Source organism: Anoplopoma fimbria, chromosome 10, assembly GCF_027596085.1.
Source record: "Anoplopoma fimbria isolate UVic2021 breed Golden Eagle Sablefish chromosome 10, Afim_UVic_2022, whole genome shotgun sequence".
NCBI lineage: Eukaryota > Metazoa > Chordata > Actinopteri > Perciformes > Anoplopomatidae > Anoplopoma > Anoplopoma fimbria.
The window spans coordinates 15496379-15523717 of record NC_072458.1 but is presented as its reverse complement, the minus strand read 5'-3'; the positions used below and the strand labels follow the sequence as shown (position 1 = coordinate 15523717).

At 41.6% G+C, this 27339-nt stretch overlaps 2 protein-coding genes and 1 non-coding gene across 3 annotated transcripts in view; all 3 read left to right on the top strand.

The window, feature by feature from the left end:
* The first annotated feature begins 314 nt into the window (after positions 1-314).
* gtf2h4 (general transcription factor IIH, polypeptide 4) lies at positions 315-17976 on the top strand. Its single transcript, XM_054606720.1, has 14 exons — positions 315-422; positions 819-937; positions 1030-1134; positions 1457-1588; positions 1839-2024; positions 3333-3441; positions 5633-5701; positions 5829-5912; positions 8144-8300; positions 8583-8713; positions 14604-14651; positions 14744-14822; positions 17068-17129; positions 17735-17976. The coding sequence occupies exons 2-14, from the start codon at positions 822-824 to the stop codon at positions 17843-17845; spliced, it is 1389 nt and encodes a 462-aa protein (XP_054462695.1). The 5' UTR covers positions 315-422; positions 819-821; the 3' UTR covers positions 17846-17976.
* trnak-cuu (transfer RNA lysine (anticodon CUU)) lies at positions 7631-7704 on the top strand. Its single transcript has one exon. It is a non-coding gene; the product is annotated as a tRNA-Lys (tRNA).
* A 3046-nt stretch (positions 17977-21022) lies between the features above and the next one.
* The window catches only part of sh3bp5lb (SH3-binding domain protein 5-like, b), a 10742-nt gene continuing 4425 nt past the window's right edge, over positions 21023-27339 (top strand). Inside the window, exons 1-3 of the mRNA XM_054606721.1 lie at positions 21023-21277; positions 21537-21599; positions 21723-21851. Coding sequence (XP_054462696.1) covers positions 21023-21277; positions 21537-21599; positions 21723-21851 — 447 coding nt within the window. The remainder of the gene's footprint in view (positions 21278-21536; positions 21600-21722; positions 21852-27339) is intronic.

The window sequence follows — 27339 nt, the reverse complement described above, 5'->3', positions numbered from 1 at the left end:
ATTTACACATCACAAATTCACATTCAAATTTAGTAGCGTCTTCTTCAGCATGTAATAGTTAATAGTTAGTTGACATAAATAGTTAGTTCTAAGGATATATTATAGGGATTGAGTCTGAACTGATGAATGGTCAAAGAGAGAGAGTTTTTTTTTTTTAATGTATTCAGGGTTGATGAATCCCAGTCCACAATCTTCATTCTCAGTCCAGCAGAGGGCGGTACTGCGCCCTTCAAGTTTTTCGATGAATGAAAATAGCTGAAGAAGAACATGACCAATAAGCGCGCTCGTATATAGATCACGTGACATGAAAACATGGCCCTACAGCGAAAGATAGTTTCCGTATGACAACAATGCAGTTATTTTGTACTTTAAAATAATTTTACTGTCAGGAATTGGTCGATATTTTTGTTTCCGTCTTCACGGTAAATAATGCATTTGACATACATATGCTTATACGCTTATTTCAAGACTGTGGTCCCTGATTACGTTAGTTTGCTTTGTTGTTAGTGACTGTTTTGAATGTAAAACATAATTTCGGAATAAGCTGTTAACACACTGCCTCACTAAATAAAAGTTATGTATCACATGCGTGTGCCGAATTAAAGGATAGTCCAAAGAACAATTACCATTCAGTCATATGTTATTATATCACTATGTTATTTTAGGGATGACCACATTTCACAATAAATTGCTAGATTTTCAAAGGGAATTTGGTGCTACTTTTTGCTCTCGTGGTAATGAACGACGTAACCAGGAGGACCGGCTTTGACTGTTTACGGTGACTTTGCCCCTAATGACATTCTTCATTATCTTACTAGATAATGAAGCTACGTGTCCAGCTGCAGTGTAAGAATCTGCATGAATACCTGAGAGAGCTGAGTCCTGAGGTTTTGGACAGACTGTACAACCATCCAGCAACATGTCTGGCTGTCTACAGGTATGATATATGTAACACATCCTGTACTGATGGTACATATATATGGACATATGACTCTTGGATCATTTTATATTGTGTCTGATCTTCTGCAGGGAACTCCCCTCTCTGGCCAAGAATTATGTGATGCGTATGCTGTTCCTGGATCAGCCTCTACCCCAAGCAGCGCTGGCATTGTGGGTGAAAGTAGACAGTCAGAAGTAAGTCACTCACCTTGTTGTGTCTTTATTACACCTCTAGCAGCTTTGAAGGGGTGAACCAATATGATTCCACGATTTGACCGCTTTGTAACATTTCCCCCACTGACCCCACTGACCTGTTACTGGGAAGTTTTATTTATGATGACTGGTTTTTAGAGATTAGTGGCATGCTTGTTTGGGGCACGCCAATTCATTGCAGAGTTGTTGAGAACCGCGCCCTCTATTGGCCAAATGGTACTAAATTTGTCAGTCACTCAGACATATCTACATATGTCAACTGCAGTTCACTGTGACTTTTTTTCCCTCTGGCGTCTCCCTGCAGGGATCATGATGAATGTGTGTCGGTGTTGGCAGGACTCCGCCTCTGGCACAGTCAGCAGCTGCAGGGTGGTCTGCAGGGATACATTTTAAATCCAGTGTTCAAAGACAACCTGAGGATAGCTCTGCTGGGCGGGTAGGTCTGCTCCCTGTGAACACTCCGGTCAGAGACGGATCACTCCATGTGAACATTCACCTATTGCTCACACAACACTGTGTCAGTGGACATGTAGTTGAGGTTCACCTATTCAATGTTTGAACAGGGTTAAATGTTACAGTTACAGACAAAGATCCTAAATGTTAATGACACCTCACTCCCACTGTAAAATTCAAGTCTGTGTAGCTTCAGTTATCACCTGTTAGCAGTAAAGACTGTCGGCACACAGGGGCAAAGCATGGGCAGATGAGGGCAGCTCTCTGGGTCCGGACCGCCACGCACGGGACATTGAGAGTCTGGACCGCTACGCCATGGAGCGCTGGGAGGTCATCCTGCAGTTCATGGTGGGTTCTCCCTGTGCTGCTGTCAGTCAGGACTTGGCTCAGCTGCTGGTTCAAGCAGGCCTCATGAAAAGGTACACACTCGTAAAAATAGAGACCACTGACAAGCTGATTTCTACACTGTGAAATGTCTGGGTCACTTATGTTTGTCTATGTTAGTATTTTATCATCAGATTTTTTTCAACTTAAATGTTAATGTTAGTGTTCTAACTCCAGTACCGATAACGCTGTAGAACTTAATAAAACTTCATAGTTTTAAAACGCTGACTTCAGAGATAAGAAGACAAAAGCAGCTTCTAATTTCTCCTTCTGAAGCACTGAAATGAACTGTATGATTTCATCATATGTAGCTAGCTAGTCAACATCCGCTCCATGAGTTGGTTGGTTCAAACACTGTCTCCAGCTCACTTTTAAATTTCTCCAGCTGAAGCTGCAAAGTGGTTTTGAATATGCTTTTGATGACAAACTCACATGATATAATGCTGGCTCAGCACTGTGTGATGATGCAATAAAGACTAACAAGTCCCAGGCAAAAATTCAGCCTGCTCACCAGGTGATGATCCGCAAAGAGGAGACATGGCTAGGTTTATGCTTTATTGTAAATATTTTCAAACAATATGTGTCGCTTTTGTGTGAAAAGAATTTGATGGTGAGGACAAACAGATAAATGTATCATATTCTTATCAGACAGAGCTTCTAATGTTTCCCTGAACTTGATATAAAGCAGCATCCAGGACACACTCCCACACAGTGGATCGTCTTGTCCTGAATGGAGCTTTTTCTGACATAACCAGTAGCCCTTTAAAAAAAAAAGTTAGTTAGGGCCATGCTAACTCATGTCATTGGAAGCGTTAAGCTAGTTAGCACAGTAGCATTAGAAGCTTAGATTTGAGCAGATAAACTCTTTTATCACTTCCGTTCACTATTGCTTGTGTGTTTTTGGTTATGAGGCACTCTAAACTTTCTTACTACAGCCCAATGCACAGCGCTCAACCATGTGACCATGATGCCCCATCCACCCCTCCATACAAACCCAGATCAGAGGAAAGAAGCAGTGAATATGATAATTTCTCTGCAATTTCAACATCATAAAAATGGCTTTTTAGAAAGGCCTTTTCAAATGGAAAATGTCAGCTAAACATTGATGAGCCTGGTGCATTTACTTCACTTGGCTTACATCCCTATTGACAAACTAAACCCTAAGATCACGTCATCCTCCATCTATGTAGAATCATAGGAAATCCTGACAGAAGGATGAAAATGAATTAATTGGCTAAACTGTAGGTTGAATAATTGTTGTGTTAGTGACACAGAAATGCATATGAAGCCCTCGGGTCTTGTGCTGTCCCTCATGTTGTCCTGTCATCTGCTCTGTTTGTCAGTGAGCCAGGAGAGGCGCCATACATCACGTCAGCTGGTTTCCAGTTCCTCCTACTGGACACAGCCTCTCAGCTGTGGTACTTCACCCTGCAGTACCTCAAAACTGCTCAGGTATCTGGGAGTCATCTGTTTCTTTGACCTGACTAGCTTTAAATAAGTTATTACATCATCCATGTTCCATTAAAAGTGAAATGTGCAAGATCTGGCCAGAATTGAAGTTAAATACAATCAAAAATGAACTTGCATTTCTAACAGAATGTGAAGTGGTTACAGTGTTGATGTTATATCAAAGATGTCTAAACATGCAGCGGACCTTTCTTTAGAAGTTAGCTCAAATTCAGCCAGTGGTGCAAACCCCATCTCTGCAGGGTCTGATCCTGGGGGATTGCCCCAGCTCCCTGCAAACTTTCTGTTGCTGCTGTTAAACAGGTTAGACCCAGCACTCCACTAACCAGTTGCTATAACCGCCAACTGAGGCTCTGTCCCCCGGACTGAGAGGCTCTGTCCCCTGGAGCTGCCGCTTGCTCCCCTTCTGGGGAAGTAACAAAACAAAACACAAGTGGTTCTCTTTTCTCTTCCCCCCTTACTCAAGCCAATAGACAAACTATCAAAGCTGTGGTTACATGGACCGTACAGAGCTGGTTAGTGTCACAGTAAACACACATGGCTTAAGTAAACTATAAAGTAAAGTAACTATATATATATATAGACACCACACATGAAGATTGTAAGACAGCAGTGATATTTTGACCAGCTCTCACAGTTTCAGCTGTGGGCTTTTTTTAATGTCATAGCTGATGACTGTAAATTAAGGTTGTATGGACCGAGTAGTAGAGGTGAGACGATGACCCCTATTTGTTTGGAGCACATTGCTAGACATTACACAGTGCACCTTTAAGGCTCTAGAGTCTCTATAGTGTATTACTGATTCACACAGCTCATGTCATCAGAGAATTAAAGCTGCAGACTCTTGGGTCGCAGTGATCCATTTCTAAGATTTCTACTTCCGGCCAGACTCTGCTTAACGGTCGCATGAGCCTGATCAATGCCCTACTAGTGTGTGGAATGAATACAAAATAAAGGAGGACAAGGTGGGCCTTACTAACCACAAACTGCAGCATGGATGAACTCATTTTGACTGGGACATGTTCATACAGCAGCAGGTGAATTCATCTTAGTTCTGTTTGTTCTGTCCCTTCTGAAGAATCAATCATGTCCCAGTGAAGAAGAAAAGGAATCAAGCCTAATACAGAAACACTGTTTTCAAATAGAACTACTTTTATACAAGAGTAGAAAAATAAAGGCTTTATTACTGCCCCATCAGAATTGTATCTCTGGCGGTGTTTAGGTTTGGAAACAGCACTCAGACCTTCATGTTGAGATATTTATAATTACACACAATGTAGGTGAACAGTTGACTAAATAAATGCATTGCTGAAGGAAATGAAGAGTTGAAGAATTGCTTGTAGACTCTTAATGTCTACAAGCAAGTGTTGCAGGAAGTGTTGAGGTTCAGAGATGGTGGTTTAAACGTACATGTACCGTATTTTCCGCACTATAAGGCGCACTTAAAAGCCTTTAATTTTCTCAAAAAACGACAGTGCGCCTTATAATCCGGAGCGCCTTATATATGGATTAATTCTGGTTGTGCTTACTGACCTCGAAGTGATTTTGTGTGGTACACGGCGCTCTGTCAAAATGTTAAGGTACGACTTTGGTAAACTACAAAGCCGCACCGCTTGCAGCATTACGGCTACCGTAGTCAGGAGCGTCGCGGAGTAATACATACTGTGCGTCACCATCACATACAGTGTGTGTGTATAAGGACCCCAACATGGCACCTGTCAAGAGACACGCTTACGACGCGGACTTCAAACTCAAGGCTATCAGTCACGCAGTAGAACATGGGAATAGAGCAGCTGCGAGAGAATTCAACATTAATGAATCAATGGTACGGAAGTGGAGGAAGTTTGACTGACTGACTGTTTTGTTTCGCTTAATGCGCCTTATAGTCCGGTGCGCCTTATATATGAAAAAAGATCGAAAATAGACCATTCATTGACAGTGCGCCTTATAATCCAGTGCGCCCTATAGTGCGGAAAATACGGTATGTGAAAAAGTGTGGATGACATGACTGAATCAGTGCTGTGGTAAGGTACATCATACTAAATTTAGCATGTGAGCCCTTACAGTGGGTTCTGATATCAGTCAATGTTTATTAGAGGCTGACTTTGATTTGTTCATGACCTGCATTTAACTGAGAATATCTACTGATAAACATTTCATAACGCCTCTCTTGCAGTCCAGAGGGATGGACCTGGTCGAGATCTTGTCTTTCTTGTTCCAGCTCAGTTTCTCTACTCTTGGCAGAGTGAGTGTACAGCGGTTTGCTCCAGTTTGTTTGTGTGTGTGTACTGTACAGCACAATGTCAGCAGTCTAAAAATGCCTGCTTAGCTTGACATCCTTTGTCTGATCATGTGTTGCCTGTGTGCCTCAGGATTACTCAGTGGAGGGCATGAGCGAGTCTTTACTCACCTTCCTGCAGCACCTGCGGGAGTTTGGACTTGTCTTCCAGAGGAAGGTAAGGCACTGAGAAGGAGATGGAGTTGTCCCAGGATCAACTAACACACATGATAGTGTCAGGACCACTTCCTTTCCATCTCCTTCACATGATCCTCATGTGGAAGCTGTGTCACTGCAGAAATGACATAATGATGGGATACACCTGTACTCTCAAGATGCAGCAGCCATTAAGTGACTGATGAATTAGTGTCAATTTGTGACTTCTACAAGCAGAATTTCCTGAGACAAAGTAAAGACTCAATTTAGAATATGTTTATGAAACCAAACAATAAGAAATAAGTGAAATTAGTTAAGATATACTGCTTATAGTCATGACAAGTCTGTTTATTTCTGATTGTACAGGCGTTGTTGACGCTCCTGGGCCCTGAGCAAATTCTCCCGTGAACATTGCCCCAGTGTGTGGAGTTTTGCTCTCAGGTCCAGGACGTATTGAATCTCGTTTTTGCTTGGGCTCGGACCCTCCTCCCAGTTTTCCTTAACTAGGTCCAGAACCCCACGTGGTTTTCTGCCAAACAGCAGCTCAAAGGGAGAAAATCCTGTGGAGGCCTGGGGCACCTCCCGCACTGCAAACAACAGAGGGTCAAGCCACTTATCCCAATTTCCGACATCATCGTGTATGAACTTACGGATCATGGACTTCAAGGTTTTATTCAGGCGCTCAACAAGGCCATCGGTCTGTGGGTGGTAAACGCTAGTCCGAATTGCCTTGACGCCCAATAAACCGTATAGTTCCCTTAATGTGCGTGACATAAACGAGGTGCCCTGGTCGGTCAGAATCTCTTTCGGGATTCCAACTCGGGAGATGACCTGAAACAGTGCCTGCGCAACACTCTTTGCAGAGATAGTGCGCAGCGGCACCGCTTCAGGATATCGCGTTGCGTAGTCCACCAGAACTAACACAAAGCGATATCCTCGAGTGCTCCGGTGAAATGGCCCGATGAGGTCCATGCCAATGCGCTCAAACGGGACCTCAATTAGTGGCAATGGGCGCAATGGAGCTCTTGGGATGGCCAGTTGGTTTACCAGTTGGCATTCAGGGCAAGAGGCACACCAACGCGCACCACTCCCCGAATCCCAGGCCAATAGAATCGGGCCATTATCCGGTCTAGTGTTTTGTCATACCCCATGTGCCCAGCCATTGGGTTATAATGAGCCGCCCGGAAAACCATTTCCCGACGGCTTTCCGGCACCAACAATTGGGTAATATCTTCACCAGTCTGAGTGTCACGACTCACTCTATACAGTCTATCCCTAATCAATGAAAAGTGTGGGTATGTCGGTGGTGTGTCAGGGTGTACCATGTGACCATCAATTTGTATCACTTGGTCGAAGGCAAAGCGTAGAGTATTGTCACGAGACTGCTCCAGTGGAAAATCTTCCATGGAGTGTATTTCGGGAACCTGCGGGGCCCCTTGTGAGGGCACCACCGGTTCCCCCTCCCCTTCAGCAGCGTCGGACAACCTCGCATCACCACTGAGCACAGCACACATCCCACATGTCCCTGCCGGTCGCGATCGCACACCCACACATTGCCCCACTAACGTATGGAACCCAGACCAATCCGTGCCTAAAATCAGTGGGTGTGCAAGGCGGGAGCTAACCGCAGCCCTAATTCTATGCGTTTTGCCCCTGTGTTTAATTTCCACTGACACAACAGGATATCTGTGAACATCCCCATGCACACACCTTATCTCCACCCACTTTGCTTCTACCAACGCCCCGGCTAGCTCAGTCGGTAGAGCATGAGACTCTTAATCTCAGGGTCGTGGGTTCGAGCCCCACGTTGGGCGCCAGTGTAGCCGACTCTCGACTACCGTAGGTTCTCCCCAACACAGATACGGCTTCAGTGGGTAAGTTTAACCAAGGTATATTTATTTCATCCAAAATACAACACACAATGCGGACCGTCGTGCGCTCCGCTTCGCTGCCCGGCTTCTCGGGCGCACTCGGTCCAACGTTCCCGGAACGCCACCACTCTGATGGCTTCACGCTCTCGCCTCAGTCCTCGTTCCTCGTGTCTGACTGTTCCTCTCCCGAACTCCCGTCTGCTACTGCTTAAGTACATTCAGCATAATTAGCACCACATTACAGCTGTGTTGATTGAACTCACCACGGCACTGTTCCCATGAACCACTCCCACACCTCTCTCGCCTGCAGCTGAGCGCAGACCACGCCCACTGCCACACTGATATATTAATATTTTGTAATTTTTCTGAACATTGTAATCAGAGGAAGTCGAGGCGGTACTACCCCACCAGACTAGCCATCACTCTGGCTGCAGGAGTCACTTCCTCCTCCTCCTCCTCCTCCTCCTCTTCCATCCCTGTTACTGGAGACACAGGCTTCATTGTGGTGGAAACCAATTATCGTATCTACGCCTACACAGGTATGTATGAACACTTTCTGTGCTGCATGCTAACAATAATAAATACATTTTACACAATTCCCTATTCAGATGAGACCAGTTTTGAGAAGACTGGTTAGATGGATTTTGGCAACACCAGGGTTGTTCATAAAACTTACCAACACATCTAAAGCTTTCCACAATATGTATTCATTGTTTCTGTGTGCATTTGATAATGTCTCTGTGAGTAACACATGGCAGTGTTTGAAAGGACTAGCTAATAGAACCTGTACTGACTCCTTGGGGTTTGCATGTCCCTCCCAGACTCAGAACTTCAGATCGCTCTGGTGGCTCTCTTCAGTGAAATGCTGTATCGCTTCCCCAACGTAGTGGTGGCTCAGGTAACACGGGAGTCAGTACAACAGGCCATCGCCAACGGCATCACAGCACAACAGGTACTCAACTACTGCACACAATGTACTACTGCATGTGTTTAGGGGCCTGTATGATTGTACCATAAATCCATTGTAAATGCCCTTCATATCTGTACTTCTCTTATTAACACACAGGAATAAGAGGAATATACAGTATATGTAGTGGTTGATTTTTGATGAACAGCTGTTGATTATGCTTGAGTCTTAATAACTAAATATATTAATGCTAACTTAATATCTTTTAGCTAATGGTGAGACACCACAGGATCTCACTATGAGAAACTCAATAACGAACACCCACAGAAAACCAGAGAGATTGGATTTCTTCACTCCACGTAGGTTTATTTGCATCACACAGAGTAAAGCAAACCGAGTCCTCCCAGGATCAACTAACGTCACAATAGATATACACATCACTTTTTAGCTTCGCTCTGGCCCTGGTCTAGGTAACTTATCTGTCCCTACCTCGAGGTTCCTGCCACCCAGCGTCTAGGCTCCTGAACACACCACCAGCTGTGTGATTAATCACCAGCCTTCTTCCACAACCGTCTTCCTCTGATACATCGTGACCTGCTTACGTTTCTTAGCCGTTAGAAATCCTACCCTCACACACATCTGCTCCTCGCCCTCTACATATTCTCTTGTGTGTCCTCCTTCTGCCATCACCCAGGCCTCTGGGCCCCCATGCTAACCAGCCTAATCCCCAGTTAACAGCGAAACGACCGGGTGGCTAGAAAAATCTGACATTCTTAGTTAACATTTTGGGATAAGTTATGCATAAGAACAGGCTGTGAACATCGGGTTCCCATCTCCCAAAGGATCCCTCGATAGCTACCCATCACACCCCCCTATATACTTCATTTCCTGGTCCCCACTAAAACCATCATCAGTGGGCACTACACTTATTGTTGTCCGACAGTTCCCTTTTTTTTAATACCACCTGGCTTGGCATCCTGTTTCTCATGCACACAATCAAGCTGTTGTCTCTACAAAGAGTGAACTTTTCTTTACGGGAAGGATACAATGATTCATAAGTGTGCTTTACTTAGTATAGGTGATTTGATTATACATTTGAACAGTAAAGACATATATCAGATTATTGATTGAATTTATTGATGAATACATACATTTTAATGCACACATACATGTTCCTACTACATTTACTCCATTGAGTGACTGATGTCACTAACACTGGAAAATGCTAAAACCTCCCTAGTCTTCTGGTCCATGTACTCGCACAGTAGGGAACCACTCATGCATCTTTTCATTTCAAGCAACATGTTTCTGGCGCCACTCAGTGGTGGTCACACCTTGGACCTTGTGTTCTCTCTGGGTCTAGATATTAATCATATCTGTTGTGAGGACCTACTGATCAGTGATCATAAATGTAGTTTCTTTGATCTCTCTGTAAATGCTGACCAGTTGTGTCTTAAACGAACATTGCGTTCTCGCTGTATTACTCAGAAAACAACCGAGCAGTTTTCTGTGCACTTTTGCTGTGATATTAACAGGAATCTTAATGATGTAGAATTTTTAATTCAGTCTTTTAATCAGCATTGCACCACATTGCTGGACAAAGTGGCACCTTTCAAGGATAGGACGAGGGCTGTCTAGAACACTACTCCATGGCTGACAGACGCTGTCTGCACCCTGAGACGGAGTTGTCGTAAGACAGAGCGGCTATGGAAAGCCACTGGACTCTTAAGTGCATCGCACATATCTCAAGGATCTCAGAGTTTCTTTTAATATTGCAGTAAAGGAAGCTGGAACGGCTTACTTCGCTAACTTAATCTCTTCCTCAAAGAAAAATCCAAAGGTTTTGTTTGACACAATTAATAGAATTGTTTAACCGTCTCTGTAATACCATGCTTTTCTATTGATGACTGAAACAAGTTTCTTACCTTTTTTGTTTGATAAGGTAATGGCTATTAGGTCCAGTATTCATCCTGGGACTTGCTCAACCAACTCTAGCTCCTCTCATTCGCCTACTGTTCTGGAGTCTTTCCAGCCTATCAGCCTGATGGCCTTAATTACGAAAACCAAGCCATCATCTTGCCCTCTGGATGTTTTACCATCCTCTCTATTTTTGAAAGTTCTGCCAATTATTGGCCTTGCGGTAACATCTATTGTTAATTCCTCATTGTCTACCGGAAGCATGCTATTTTAAGCATGCAACTATCCAGCCTATTTTAAAGAAAACCAACCTAAATCCAGCTTTGCCCATGAACTACAGGCCAATATCAAAACTCCCCTTTCTTTATAAAAACTTAGAAAAGATTGTGGCCAACCAATTTACTGCTGCACTGGATAGGCACAACATGTACGACAAGTTCCAGTCAGGGTTTCGTAAACAGCACTCTACTGAAACCGCTCTCCTGAGGGTTTGTAATGACTTATCAATGTCTTCTGATGCAGGTGATTGCTCTGTCTTAATACTTCTCGACCTCAGCTCTGCATTCAACACTGTAGACCATAACATCCTCATTGAGAGGCTACGTGATTGGGTAGGCACATCTGGTATAGCATTGGACTGGTTTTCATCTTACCTCACTGACGGAAGTTTTACAGTCTCTGCTGGAGACTTTGTGTCTGATACCACTACACTGTCATGTGGTGTACCGCAGGACTCAGTCCTGGGCCCTTTGTTATTTTCTTTATATTTGTTACCGAAAGATTATAAGTGCAAATAATGTGGCATATCATTTATATGCGGATGACATACAACTCATCTTTCATTCAAACCTAGTGAGGCTGTTAGTCTCTCGTCTTCTAGACTGTCTAAAAGCTAGAGGGGACTGGACAGCTGAAAAGTCTTTACAACTTAATGATGATAAGACGGAGGTTCTGATTATTGCACCGGATGAAGTTGTCCCTATTATCGAGCACAGTATTGGTCCACTCTGCTCTGCTGGCAACTCCAACCTGCACAATCTAGGGGTAATTTTTGACAAATCCTTGTTGTTTGACCAACATGTTAAGCAGCTGTATAAAACTTGTTTTTTTTTTCAACTTGAGATGCTCATACATGCATTTATTTCCTCCAGCATTGATTATTGTTACGCCCTATTCTCCTCACTCAGTACATCTGCTCCTAACCGTTTACAGGCGATTCAGAATGCTGCAGTTAGACTACTGACTATTACAAATAGATGGTCTCACATCACCCCCATTCTCAAATCTCTCCACTGGCTCCCTGTTGAATATAGGATACACTTTAAAATTCTCACCCTCATTTACAGATCACTACACGGTCAGACTCCAGCATATGTAGCGGAACTTCTTCACCCCCATTTATCAGTCCAACGAGTTAAATTTGCTTTCTTTCCCACGCACTCGCCCTAAGACCTGTGGTGACCGAGCCTTTGAGGCAGTAGCTCCAAAAATATGGAACGCTCTGCCTGCACACCTACGGTTAGCTGAAACCGTGATTTCATTTAAATACCAGCTTAAGACATACCTTTTTAGAAAGGCCTTTTTATAAAATTCACGCTCCTTGTCTGCTTTTAACTTATGTTTTTATTGTGTATTTACTGTCTTTTGTACCGTCTTAACACGCTTTCATGTTTAATGTCTTGTTTTTATTGATTTGTTTTTGTTTACTTGCTTGTCTGAAATTCCACTGCTGTTAAGCACTTTGTGACTTCTGTCTGGGAATAGCGCTTTATAAATACATTTTACTACTTACTTACATTAGGTTACTAGCACCTTGTGGCTGGATGCATGAGTTTGTTGTTGTCTACTCCTACGTAGCTACATAAGGGAATAACAACTATACTTCTAGGTGAACACACAAAATTAAACTACTATGGTTATAAACAAATGTTATGATTATGTTATAATCCCTATTCATGTCACTAAAGGTTACCAATAGTTTTTCAATGCTTCTTAAACCTCAGGGTGTGACGATCTTGGTTTTATTTTAGTATGTTTCCTGTTTTATTTTGAAGTTCCTGGCCTCTTGTGTTCATTTCACTTCCTGCCTTTGTATGTTTCCACACTTTTGTTATTGTCCACCTGTAATGTATTAGTCTTTCAGCCTTGTTCTGTTCCCTTGTGTTTCTCCAACCTATCAGCGTTAAGCCTGCCCTTATGTCTGCCCACCTGTGTCTTGTTGTCTGATTAGTTTCTTGTGTACTTATAGTCCTGTCTTTTGTCTGCTAGTGGTTGGTTCGTCTGTTATGTCTGCTGTGTTCCTGCGTTGTTCCTTCTATGTTCTTTTGGATATTCCTTGTTTCTTATCATTTTCACCTACATGTAAGTTTTGTTTTGGACACTTGTTTTGCATTAAAATCACCAGTAACTATTCCTCTGCTCCTTGTGTGTCTGCATTTGGGTCCATCTCCTGTTGCCTCTTTACTGAAACCTGACACAGGGCACACTAGGTTGGAACCCTGATGGCTCCACTGCAACTTTCTTCTCTGGTCATATTGGCACCTGACTATGATTCTATATTCTTTCATTTGGATGCTAGGGCAGCATTTACTAATAGTAATCATTTGTTCTTTGCCAAAAACATCCAGGGACCTCCATGTAAACTAACTAAATCAGCAATTGATGCTGGGCTCCAACAGAATCTACACTTTGGCATAAATTTGATATATGATGGAGTGACTGCTCCAATGGCATGTGGTCAAATATTGCTTGTGGATGATGTGGGGAGTGTTGTCTGCACTTTTCACATGGACGTGTCCGTTTTGGGGGCCCCCAAGATACCTCTTACTTCTTCTCATAACTCACTGTTCATGTGTTGATATTTTGGATTTGGAGGGTAATTTAACAATATGTAAACACTATGTAAAGCATATTTGTCACTTTGATGTGTGCTTGAACCAGAGAAGCTGAAACAACCTGACTGAGAATGAAAGTTCTGAAGAACATATTCATATACTGAACTGTGAGTCAATGCTCAAAGAGTGTGAATGCATGTAAGAGAGGTGACCAGTAAGAACTGCTAGCTATGTTCATTTCAAAGAACTGATTCCACCCCAACAATCATTGGCCTGTATTTGCACGGTGGAGCTTCTGCTTTAGATGTGACAAGATGCATTCAAGCTGTTTATACACTTCTGCCAAAAGCTACAACTGCACCAGTACAGTGAGACCATTGTCCAGTTAATTTAAAGGATGGGTTCCCTCTTTGTCAGGTCCGTCTTAAAACAACAGCCAGGTGAAATTCCCTCTGTAAAATATAAAAACTGTGAAATGTGTATCTGAATGGAGCTGTGTCTTTCATCCCATCACTTCCATTTAAAGCATGTTAGGACGGGGTCTTTAATAGCCAGTCTGAGTTGAAACAAAGATTACAGCAAGCAAAACCTGTTTGAATTTAAATGCTTTGTGCTCAGTCCTTTTTCTTGTCTGAGGTCAACAAGTCCCGATTCTCTCAAGTCTGACTAGATACATAATCCAAGGCAATGCCCAGAGATGAGAAGAGTTGCATATTTGAAAAAGTCTACAGAACACAGGCTTCCTTACTGCTGGTATATTTATTAGTCTGTACAAACCCTCAACAGGTATAATCTTTAGAATGAATTAGATTACCATCAACTATAGTGATGATAATCTAGTAAATCAGTTATTACACTGATCAAGATGTAGACTATATCCAGTGAATCAAAAACATATCTCAGATGATAAACTGTTTCTAACTTATATTTTAAATGATCACATTTGCATTTTCTGACAATTTATCCAAACCTGTTAAAAAAATACCTCGGCAATCCAAATTGTTTAGAAGGGTTGGCACCAGAAAAATGTGTTGAACAGAAAATGTCTTCATGTCTGTTTGATACTTTATGAAAATGCTTCTTTTTCATAAAGTATCATGTATGAAGTCTGATCATACACTTGTGTAGATCAGACTTCCATTGAAAACATCCAGCTGAATATGTTATCTCTTTTTACCCTGCAGATTATCCACTTTCTAAGGACCAGAGCTCACCCTGTCATGCTCAAACAGGTACATCCAACACATCCCTTCTGCTCACACTTTTTCCGATGGTTGGCCTTTAGAGGCTCAGCAGTGTCTTCACCTCCATCTCTGTGCTTCAGACTCCAGTGCTGCCACCAACTATAACGGATCAGATTCGACTGTGGGAGCTAGAGAGAGATCGACTGCAGTTCACAGAGGGTGAGTTTATTTTTCAATGTGGGTGTAAACCGGGGCAACAGATGTTTGACTGGATGACAGGCCTTTACTTCTAATTTCCCCTGTTTTATAAGTATATATTATTTTGACATGTTTTAGGGACATCGCCCTCAGATCTCAGATTTGTGATCTGCTCCTGTTTTAATTTGCACACATGTTGTAATTCAATTCAATTCAATTCAGTTTATTTTGTATAGCCCAGAATCACAAATTACAAATTTGCCTCAGAGGGCTTTACAATCTGTGCACATGCGACATCCTCTGTCCTTCCCTCACATCGGCACAGGAAAAACTCCCCTAAAAAACCCCTTTAACAGGGAGAAAAAAGGAAGAAACCTATGGGAGAACGACAGAGGAGGGATCCTTCTCCCAGGATGGACAGAATGCAATAGATGTCATGTGTACAGAATGAGCAGCATAACAGTTCTTAGATACAACACATTCAATGTATATGACATAAATGATTTATATAATAAGACTACTTATAAATAACAGCAGCAATTATTACAGTAGAATTATAGCCATGAAAATAGGGATAGTGATGTGACTAATAATAATAATCGAAGTAGCAGTGGGTGTCAGTCGGCTCACAGCAGGAGGCACGACTACGGTCCAGGTACCACAACGATTCATGGAAACCTGCAGAACGAGAAAGCAAAAGGGCTTCAGGGTGGAAGTAAAGCTAAAATGCTTAATGGTACAGGTAATAGTAATAGTAATGTGACTAGTAATAATAATAATGGTGGTAGCAGTCGGTGTCAGCAGGGCCGTAGCAGGATGCACATCCACGGTCCAGGTACAGCCACGATTTATAGAAGCCTGCGAAGCGAGAAAGCACAAAGACTCCAGGGTAGAAGCAAGTCAATAAGCGTAATAGTACAGGCAATAATAATAGTAATGTGACTAATAATGATAGTGGTAGTAGTAGTGGGTGTCAGCAGGGCCTCAGTAGGTGGTACGATGACAGTCCAAATATAACCCCGATTCCTGGGAACCTGCGAGGCGAGAAAGCACAAGAACTCCGGGGAAGAAGCAAAATCAGTAATGTGCATAAATAGGAGATTAATACATAAAGAAGGAGGGAGAGAAGAGGAGAGAGGAGCTCAGCGTATCCTAGGTAGTCCCCGGCTGTCTAGGCATATAGCAGCATATCTAGGGGCTGGACCAAGGCGAACCTGAACCAGCCCTAACTATAAGCGCTATCAAAAAGGAAGGTCTTAAGCCTGCTCTTGAAAGTGGTGAGTGTGTCTGCCCCCGGACTGAAACTGGAACCTGGTTCCACAGAAGAGGAGCCTGATAACTGAAGGCTCTGGCTCCCATCCTACTTTTATATACTCTAGGAACCACAAGTAACCCTGCATTGATTGAGCGCAGCTCTCTAGTTGGGTAATATGGAACTATAAGTTCCTTAAGATAAGACGGTGCCTGACCAGTTAGAGCTTTGTAGGTAAGTAAAAGAATTTTAAATTCTATTCTTGATTTAACAGGGAGCCAGTGCAGAGAAGCTAATACTGGAGTAATATGATCTCTTTTCTTAGTTTTTGTTAGAACACGTGCTGCAGCATTCTGGATCAACTGTAAAGATCTAAGAGACCTATTAGAGCAGCCTGATAATAAGGAGTTACAGTAATCTAGTCTAGAGGTAACAAATGCATGAACTAGTTTTTCTGCATCACTTTGAGACAGGATTTGCCTGATTTTCGCAATGTTACGTAAATGAAAAAAGGCTGATGATAAATAAGAACATGTACATTTCCTCAGCACTAATTCTAAGCAGCAACAATCAGCATAACAACTCAGCCATGAGACGAAGCTGCGCAGCACCTGCACAGAGTCGCTGCAAACATCTTTATAGATCAAAGTCGGATACACTTTCAGTCTAGAAGGGGTCAGCTAGTTGAGGGTTGTATTCATTCAATCAAACATTACAGCAGTGGTCTGTTGAAGATCTGCACTCTACTGAGCACCTTTCTACTTACCATTATCTGAGTCCTGGCTTTTGTTTGAGAAATTTTCATCTTGAATTACATTATCAAAACATTTCTTTAAATTTGTAACAAATGTATGTTTTATAAAAAGTGTTTTTGGAATTTAGAATTAGTTCATTGAGTGGACATGTGAATGTGTGATTGATGCCTGACAGACAGTAATAGAGAGGATGAGTAGTGCCGTTGTGCTGGCCTTTAACCGTATTCCTCTCTCGTCTGTATGTTGTTGTCTCCTTCAGGAGTGCTCTATAATCAGTTCCTCTCCCAGGCTGACTTTGAGGTGCTGCGAGACAGAGCTCAGGTTGGATTTCATTTCCCATCTCCATGACTGAATAATATCATATCTTTTGATGAATATTATATGGATTTAATTATCAATTTAGTTTTTTCTGTCTCTGTGTGTTCTGCTGTCACTATTTGCACTTTTACAATCCTGCTTATGCTTTAATTGAACATGTATTTATGAATTTCCGTCCACAACATCAATTTTCCATGTTTTTGCAATTTTACAGTACTGAAATTACAAATGCACTATAAAAGTATATGGACATGTGTGTTCCCATATTTTAGCGTACTTGAAGTGAAATCTTGAAGGAACACTATGGTTTATTACAATTTGGGTCTAATTCCCATAACTCTGGCCTTCACTTTTATCAGTCATAACGTTGTACTCACCAGTAAGTAATTGCTATGTCAAGGGATGTGCCGACAAAGCTAACAATAGAGCTGACAGGGAAAAACACACCAGCAGTCAGACGATCAGAACCCCACATGCTCAAGCATGTCTCAAAACAAAGGATAGAACATGATCCAATATAAAGTTCCAGCGGCTCCTGTTAGGGGAACTTTGTACCTCTCTATGTGAAGTGCTCATACTGTGTGTTTAATGAAGCTGTTGTGGTGCAGGGTCTGGGCTGTCTGGTGTGGCAGGATGTGGCTCAACGGGTGATGGTGGTGTCACCGCACGGACACAGTGAGGTCAAGAGGTTCTGGAAACGCCAGAAGACGAACACGTAACTGTGACAGCACACCTGATGACAGTATTGTCTTGCTGCCACATTTGTTCATTGCTGTCAGTGCTGTAAGAAAGTGGAGATGATATGATTATTTTGTATGTTTCATAAAATGTCATTTGGATTAAATGGTCATAAGAAAAAAAAAAATTACACCTCAGCTCATTCTTCTTTAATTATAAACTTCCCTATCAAGTAGTTATGTAAATTGCAGATTAAATAGTGTCCTATATACTGTACATAAACCAATGTCTAACAATGGATGTGATTATAATATTCTGCCCATTTTATTTAAAGGTACCCTGTGGAGTCTCTGACCACTAGTAGCACTGGGGAACAACAAGGGTCCCCATTTCATTAGTATTGAGCATGTGGACCAGTGGACTTTCTCATTAACCCGTTTGTACATGCTTTCTTCCTTTCCTTGCCCACAAGAGATGCAAGGAGATGCGAGGAGGCAAGGAAGAGATGTGAGGAAACAGGAGTCCGGGCAACAGGCATTTAACAATGAGACATTGTTGCCTCGGAGTGTCATTTTAAAGATACTCAGTGAAATATGAAACATGGCAACAGCTGCATCATTATTTTGTTATACAGCTGTATTATTGGATAATGGGATTTATATTTGCCTTTAAGTGAACTCCAAACATGTTTTCTTATTTTTGTCTTTAAGCAGTGTCTTTCTTCTGTCCACTCCACTTTCTGGTCTCTTTGTTGTCTCTCTGAATAATGTCCTCCTTTTCTGGTCCCTGAGTGTTTGTCCTCTCTTGGCAGGTTTGTTGTGGTGCCATATTCTTTCCATTTTGTAACAATCGATTTAATGGTGATTCAATGATAATCTGATCATGTGATAGAGCATGTGTAACTTAGATCACACACATTGGGTGCACCAGATCTTTTTTGGTGTTTCATAGTAAAGGGGCTGAATACATATTCACATTTGTTGTTTAAAGCCAGTACTGTGGTCCACTAATATCTGACCTGAGTATCTGACCAATAGAAGTGTGTTTCCTCTCTGTAGTTTTCTCATTCGAGGATGCCCGGTAACTTCATACCACAAGAAAAAAAATCAGCAACCATAGCATAATGCTGGAACAAAACTGGTTGTTCCCACACTTGTAGGCTAAATGGGAGCATTCCCTGGAAGCTGGAGAGTGCCAATGTGTATCTAGAAAAAAGGAATTTGTTAAGTCAACAAGGAGCCCCAAATAGACTTCCTGTGGACTTTCAAAAAGAGACCGCTAAAGGAGCAGACATCTGTTGTTGTTTTTTCATTTCTGATGTACAGTGAGGGCTATACGTATTTGGATTGTGACACCATTTTTCTGATTTTGCCACTTTACACGACTGCAATGGATTTGAAATGAAGCTGTCAATGTGTGGTTGAAGTGTAGACTTTCAGGTTTAATTCAATGTGTATAACAGAACTGTCACTTTAACTGTTTAGGAATTACAGTCTTTTTTACAAAGTGAATAAAATTCTCATTTCCAATACTTGGAGGAAAATCCATTGCAGGCAATGATGTCCTGAAGTCTGACAATCATAGTCATCACCTGTTTCTGGGTTGCCCCCTTGAGATACTTTGTCAGGCCTTCACTGCAGCCGCCTCCACTTGCTGCCTCTTTGTGGGTCTTTATGTCTTCAGTTTTATCTTAAGGAAGTGAAGAGCATACTCACTTGGGTTGAGATCAGGTGACTTGAGGAATATTCCATTTCTTGCATTGAGATGTTTTGGGTCTTTATCAATCTTCAATGTGAAGCACCGTCCAATCAGTTTCAGCACTTGGCTTGTGTGAGCAGATAGTATAGCCCTATACACCTCAGAAATCATCCTGCTACTTTTATCAGCTGAAACATCAACAATAAACACCAGTTACCCAGTTTCATTGCTAACCGTACATGCCCATGCAATAACACTGCCTCCATCATGTTTGACAGATGATGTGGTATATTTCGGATCATGAGAGGTTCCTTTCCTTTTCCACACTTCTCCCTTCCCATCATTCTGCTACATGTTCATTTTGGTTTCATCTGTCCAAAGAATCATGTTGCAAAACCGGTCAGGTTTTTTCTATGTTTTCTTGCAAAGTCTTATCTGGCCTTCCTGTTCTTCAGTGTTACTGGTAGTTTGCACCTTGTTGTAAACCCTCTATTAAACCCTCTGTATTAAACCCATGAATAATCAGTAGATGCTATGAAGAGGTTTTTCTTAACCAAGGAAAGAATTCTGCAATCCTTCACTTTAGATTTCTTCTGTGGTCTTCAGGGCTTGCAAGTGCATTCCTTCTTTTTAAGAATGTACAAACTGTTTATTTGGCCAATCCAAATGATTCTGCTATCTGTCTGATAGGTTTGTTCATTTCAGCCTAATAATGGCCTCCTTCACTTGCATTGACAGCTCTTTGGTCCTCATGCTGAGTGTTCCAAGGACCAACTACCAAATACCAATTCAACATTTTAAATCAACTCCAGGCCTTTTTATCTGCTTAGTTTGTCATTAAATAACCACGGAACAGGCCACACCTGGCCATCAGACAATTGTCCAAATAGTTTTGAAAATGTATGGACCGTGTAAAAATGGCTGTACTTCATAAACGGTACAGTAGTTTTATTATATCCATTAATTAAAGCTGAAAGTCTCCAATTCAAAAACATATTGACTGCTTCATTTCAACAAGGTGTGTCTCTTGGTAGGATGGTGAGGGACTAAAAAACAAAGACATCTGCATCTAACATTTGAGTATTCAGTATTATTAATTATTATTCTAATTATTACAGGACCTGAGCAGCCATGGCCACCTCTTGGGGACAAACAATTAGGGACCCTCAAAAGGCTTAGACCAGCCCTGGCTAGACTACATTTATTATTGGATAACTTAGATATAAGAACATAAAAATACCAGGACATAACTAAATAAAAAAGATAATCAAAAACAGAGCACGAGCAAGGAAGATTATTGCAGAGAGTGGCTGGTGTCATGTGCGAATATGTCAATGGCTAAAGCAGCCAGGCAAAAAGTGGCTAGCCAGTGTTGTTTGTCACGCGGGCTCAGCGAGACATTTGAACACTGTAAGTATTCATAGTATTCACATAGCATTTCTCCAGAGGTTTAAACGGTGACACGGTATTGTACCGGGAGGCTGACGCAGCAAAAACGGCAACTGAGCTACAGGCCGCCGATGGAGCCAGGGACGTCGCGTGAACTCCCGAACGGCGCGGGCTTCCCCAAACCGGCTGGTCTACGGGAGGAAACCCCGGGGGAAGAGGCGAAGGGCGGAGAGTGGAGCACCGACATGTTGAAGCGGAGAGGAGGGGACGAAGACTCCGCGGAGGAGGTGAAAGCGCAATGGGAGGATGAAGCAGGACACCACAGTAAAACCAGAGAGGAAGAGGATGCCGGCAAGCACGAGGAGGAGTTGGACCCAAGAATTCAGGTATGATACCAAAGTATCATTATTACCGCCGTAACGTTAGCCATACAGACGCAGTAACGTTATGTGTTTTTCCTTTACACAAAACATCCAGTTTATTATTAGTAACGTGACGTATTGCATATTTACTAAGCGAAGCGTAGTCATTTAACGTTTACGGTACAGACACCGCCTGCTCCTCTCACAGACTGGTACCGGGAATGGCAGCCCCTCTGTTCGTTCTCTGCTTTTCACATACACCGTCTGTCCCCCGTGTTTCCAGGAGGAGCTGGAACAGCTCAACCAGGCCAGTGACGAGATCAACAGGCTCGAGCTGCAGCTGGATGTGAGGAAGCTGTTTGTGTGTTGACGTTAGTCCTGTAATCACACAATTCACGTAATCACACAATGCACTCAGGTTCCATGCTGACTGTGATTGGTGGTGTGCTGCCATGTGTGTTTCCTTCAGGATGCCAGGTCCAGCTACAGGAGGATCCTCACTGACTCAGCTAGGAAGCTCAATGCTCAGGGCTCCCAGCTCGGCGCATGCATTGAGAAAGCCAGGCCCTACTATGAAGCCCGCAGACTCGCCAAAGAGGTTCGTTTGGTAGCTGCACATAAGTCAGTGTATGTGCATGGATTAGTAGGAGAGATACACACTCAGTAAACCAATAAATCCTCACTTCATGCAGGTTCTAATGTTTGGTTTCTGTTCTAACTGTTTTAGAAGGATGTTGATTAAACACAGAAGTCCTACAGGAGGCTGTAGTTGTGCTGCTTTTGAATAGTGACCCAATGATGTCATGTTGAGACTACAATTTGTCTGTTGTTTTTAAGTTAAACGAGACTAAAACTCTGAGAAATCAAGTGACTAAAGTTTAAAACCCATTATTTATTTAAAAATAAGAGCTTAAGCTTAAGTCAAAGTCAGTGGCCAAAATGAACACTGGTCCTCAGATCATTGTTTTTTGTTACCATCAATAGATCAGCGTACAGTATGGAGAATATTGCTGCTTCCCAGGTGGATCTTGTAGATCAGCACCAGACCAGTCACTGTCCAAGGTGCTGATCTGAATGCATAGAAACAAGAATCAGCTGTGGTACCACCAGACTACAGAGTCATCCTCATCCTCTACATTCCACCATGAGTCAATTACTATATCGACTTCATATTAAAATAATCAGAGGGTATAAAAATATATATATATATACACGCTCAGATTATTTTAATATGAAGTCATCTTTGTTTCCCTGGCACAAAGGGGAATAAAGACTGATAAAGACATCAGTATCAGTGAATTGTTATTTTAAACATCAGTATCAGTGAATTGTTATTTTAAACATCAGTATCAGTGAATTGTTATTTTAAACATTGGTATCAGTGAATTGTTATTTTAAACATCAGTATCAGTGAATTGTTATTTTAAACATTGGTATTAGCCCATAATTTCACAATCGCTGCATCCCTTCTGATTTATTGTTTATATTCTATTCTAATATGATTATTTAAAAGATCTGTTTATAGCTTTTCTGCATGTTGCGAGGATCGGGCTACAACTACGTTTCATTGTGCCTTTATTGTATAATGGTAATATAAAATCCTTATATCCTTGAATAAGCAGTAGGCGGTGCTCATCAGTTGCAAGAATTCTGGTGGATGGAAACACCTTCTGAGAAAATGCAAACTTTACAGCTGACTGGATTTGTTGTTTATAGACATCAATATTATTTTAAGTATTGATCAGTTTATGTGCATCACTGCTTTTGTTTCCTTTTTATCTTGGTCATATCTATGTTTCTCTAAGAATGTAGGTCTGTAGCTAACTCGTGGTAATTTGAACTCTGTCGTCAATTGCACTCAGAGACGGTTTTATAACTGTATAGTTATAGTTGGTTTTAGATACAAACTATTGGTAACTGCAACATATCTGAATTGAATTGTGTTTGTGAGCCTGGATTATTTTTATCATAAGCAATGGTGGTGTGTGTTTAGGTATTGGACTGTCTATACCTGTGTGTTTACATCTCTACTCCCTGTACACATGTGCATGATGTGTTATATTTCCAGCAGAATATTGTTTCAAACATGCTACTAACCCAGTTGTTCCTTATTGGGGATAGGAGACCCGTCAAAAAGTGTGTCCTATGGGCCCATGGACTCTCTTATCCTCCACTGAGTAAAATACAATACAATTCAAGAGTAACGCAAACTACAGGTCCCAAAATGGTCCATAATTCTTAATGCTTTAAGAGAAAAGTCTTTATTCTTGACATAATGCACATGACTTCAATCTAGACACACTTGATTGAATATTTTGGCAGATTGATAACAATTATTTAGAGTTGTAATATCATTTAAAGGTGATTTATTGTGCTCCATCTGCATTTTTTGATTATTGGACTCCACTGGAGCAGCTTTGCATGATGATAGTTAAAGATAAATAAATCCTTATTAATCTAACATTGGCTCTTCAGGCAGACCCTCAGTTCCTCCTCTGTCAGAAACAAGCTGCTGTGGCTCATTGGCCAAAGTTCCAGAAGCCTGGCCAGAGCAGCTCATAGTGGTGGTGACGTCGTCATGGCAGCAACTCAGCACTGATTACATGCGCATTCCCGCGTAAAAAGGCACAAGACAAAAGGAAACTAAAATGGCTACTCATATTCAACCATACATGTCCGAGGCCTGGTTCCGATCCAGAAAACAAGAGTGAGGAGGACGAATATCCGCAGCCACAAAGATTACAGCAGGTCTCTGCTTGGTAAGTGTTACGGTCATTATCTGCTAATTGTGTGACATAACGGTGGATTTAGTCTTTCAATCACAAGCTCTACGTGTATTTCTTTGTATCTCGCTGTTAATAAGAAGTGGAAAAGGTCTGCAGGAAATGACAGATCAGTATGATGTTATTCTGGTGACGTCCAACGACTGAATATTGTCTTTCTGCACTGTGGGTTTTATGATGCTGGAGTACAATCAATTCCTATCATACTAGACTGTCTGCCAGACCGTGTTCATATATGTGCATTCATAGTTTGTGTCTCTATCACGTCTTGTATTGCCTGGGACTCACTCTACCCTCCGCAGTAGTGTCCTGCAGCTGTAGCCAGAATAAAGATCCATTCCACAGCACTCCTCCTTCAGTGTAGCCAAACTGTTAGAAAAAGTAGCCAATAGGCGATTGGTCGAGCCTTGAAATTTTGCTGTTAATATGTACATTCATCATCTTTTTCTCAAACTCTTTGAGGAATTTCCAATTATCAATGTTTGAAATATTATTTTGGATGAATCATTGAACAAATATGTACTTGATAGTGTCACTAATATGATCAATTAAAGCTAGGTGAACTTGTTATGATATTTTCTACAACTTGTCTATAAATGTGCCATTCTGTTATAAACTGATTACTCTATGAAATATGGTATCTGTTTATTAAGAATCATGTTACACAAATAATGAAACGTCTGTGTTGCTTCCTGAATGAATTTGCCATTTTGTAACTTTGGTTTTATTTTTTCCCCATAAGGTTGTAACAAGAATGAACAAAGTGCCAAACACTCCAACATGCATGAGTGATCATCCAGACCCTGCAACAAACTGCTTCAATGATTTCACCCTCCAAAATATCAACAGTATCTACAGAGCAGACTATTGAACAGTACGCTTTTCATTCATTCAAGTCATTACTTTCTGCATTTACAAATGTTTTTCACTGAATCCAGCAGAATGTATTTGTAGGGTACCGGCGGCCCCTGGACTTAAACGGAACACACACGCCTGATGATGACCTTCTTTGAGGGTCTCTCAAACTGCGCACATAGATCCTCTGGGGAGGGGATTTGTTTGACCTCCTATATGTACCTGCAGGATCCTGGAAATCATCCTTGAAAAGAGGCCTCGTCAGGTCACTCACATATTCTGCAAAATACAAATACAATCATTTCCATTGTAAATAGAATTTTTTCGTGTCATTTTTGACTGATGTTAAAGTTTGAAGGAAGAAGAAATTTACACTAGCTAAAATTATATTATTTGTAATATTCATTATTTTTGTATATAAATTAGAACAACTATCAACAGTTGATGTCGTTACAATCAATTGTTACAATGAATCTTTTACATTTGTATACTGTATAATTGTTAATAAAATATTTTCAACTTAATGAATGTTTGCTGTACATTCTACCGTCTTTGGGAACGTTATCCTGTAAACAGCTGTACTCTGATGTTGTGTGAAAAAAACTTCCAAAGTACATCTCTTTTCAGGATAAATAAGGTCACACAAACACTAAATTCTTTCAATATAAATTTTGAACATGTCACCCAGCAGAAGCCATAAGATCTTCAAATGCCATTTACCCAAACAATAATTGCCAGCAGAGCATCCTAGGTAAAGGGAGAAGGACATTTTTCAGCCCAGGGCGTATAATGAGAGGGTGCAGGTCCTGATGATAACCTGTGTACCTGATTGGAAAGAAAGAAAACATAGTTTCTAGTTTGTTATACTGTGATGCAACCCAATATATCTTTCTTTGTATGTTGTATGATAGATAAATATATATATATATTTTATTTTTACTTTCGTGTCATGCACAGAACGTGCCCAACCCTCATGGGTTTACAAGACACCAACAATACTGCAGTATGTGTATGTTCCACAGTCAGAAGTTCCTCACAGTAATTTCAAGCTAACTATTTCACCTGTTAGTCAATTTTCTGCCAGTTGTGAAAAATTGCCACGATATTGAGTGGAAATGGATGAAATTAAGGCTGAAAACTGAATCATCTCAGTAATATAAAATAACTTGCATTTGCGCTGACTCCTCAACACGGCTATTATAGATTGAACAGCCCGTCTGTTAGCATGAGTGCCCATAATCCGGCTACATACAAGGCTGTGTTGACAAAACTCTGAAGTAGAAGTGGTGTGATCCATGGGTTGGGGGCGTCCCTGTACTTTGTGGGTGCGCTTTGCCTGGAGCAGATGACCATTTAAAGAAATCTGGTAGGAACTGATGTCAACTTAAAGCCAAAGTAGTTGATTTCATTATTTAATAGTTTGGCCATGTTTAATATGAACATCTGACATTGTACTGTTAAGTTAAAGTTCACTTATCATTTTAATGAAGGCTACCATGCAAAAAGACTCTAACTAACATTAATTATATTAGGTCCCCTTTAAGGGATTCATGATGATACACATTGCCACCATCAAATGTTGTATGTTCAGAAATGCATTGTGGGTCACTTTATCTGTGGAGAGAAGTAACTTTCATTATTAGTGGGAAATGTGAATGGTAAATGGACTTGTACTTGTAAAAAGCTTTCTAGTCTCTCCACCACTCAAAGCACTTTAACACTACATATCATTCACTGATCTTCCGTTACCTCTGCCCTCCCTGACCCTGAATCCTTCTCTCTCCTATCCCCCGATACTGCTACTGATCTTCTCCTCTCCACCCTTTCCTCCTCTTTGGACAACCTCTGTCCCTTCACCTCCAGGCCTGCACGGCCAACTCCTCCTGCCCCATGGCTGTGGGACTCAGTGCGTACTGATAGACGGAGCCTAAGAGCGGCTGAGCATAAATGGAGAACAGAGTGACGTTTCCTCTCATCAAGAGATCGAAACCTACCAGTCTTTTAAGTACATCAACAGACCTTATGAACTTGGTTGTGTGGCTGAAGTAGTCACTCTGACAGACTTTTTGAATGTTTCCATCAAGAAAGTAATTAATGTCTTCTCAAGGAGTATAGATCTTTGTTTCTGTTGGGAGTTCCGCTGATAGATGTGTGTCTGACTCAGAGTCATAATCCATGTTTTCTCCACATGACACCTGGCTGTTAGAAACACCCTGTTTCTCATTGGTGCTCACAGTGAGACTTGTGGAAGCTGCTTCTTCCACGTTTTCTGCTGGCTGGGGTTGTGCTTCAGTGTCTGCAGACTGAGATTCCCTGTTCTCTGCAGCAACAGAAGCCTGTTGTTCCTCAGCTTGGCTCTGCTCATCCTCCTCCTCCTCATCCGTGTCCCTAACCTCAGACTGTGAGTCAGTTACACCAGTTACAGTTACACCAGTTACAGTTACACAG

Coding starts and splice junctions, on each gene's coding strand:
- gtf2h4 (XM_054606720.1), top strand. CDS start 822: ATGAAGCTACGTGTCCAGCTGCAGTGTAAGAATCTGCATGAATACCTG. Junction 3,442..5,632: donor AGTACCTCAAAACTGCTCAG/GTATCTGGGAGT, acceptor CCTCTCTTGCAG/TCCAGAGGGATGGACCTGGT. Junction 14,823..17,067: donor TCGACTGCAGTTCACAGAGG/GTGAGTTTATTT, acceptor TGTCTCCTTCAG/GAGTGCTCTATAATCAGTTC.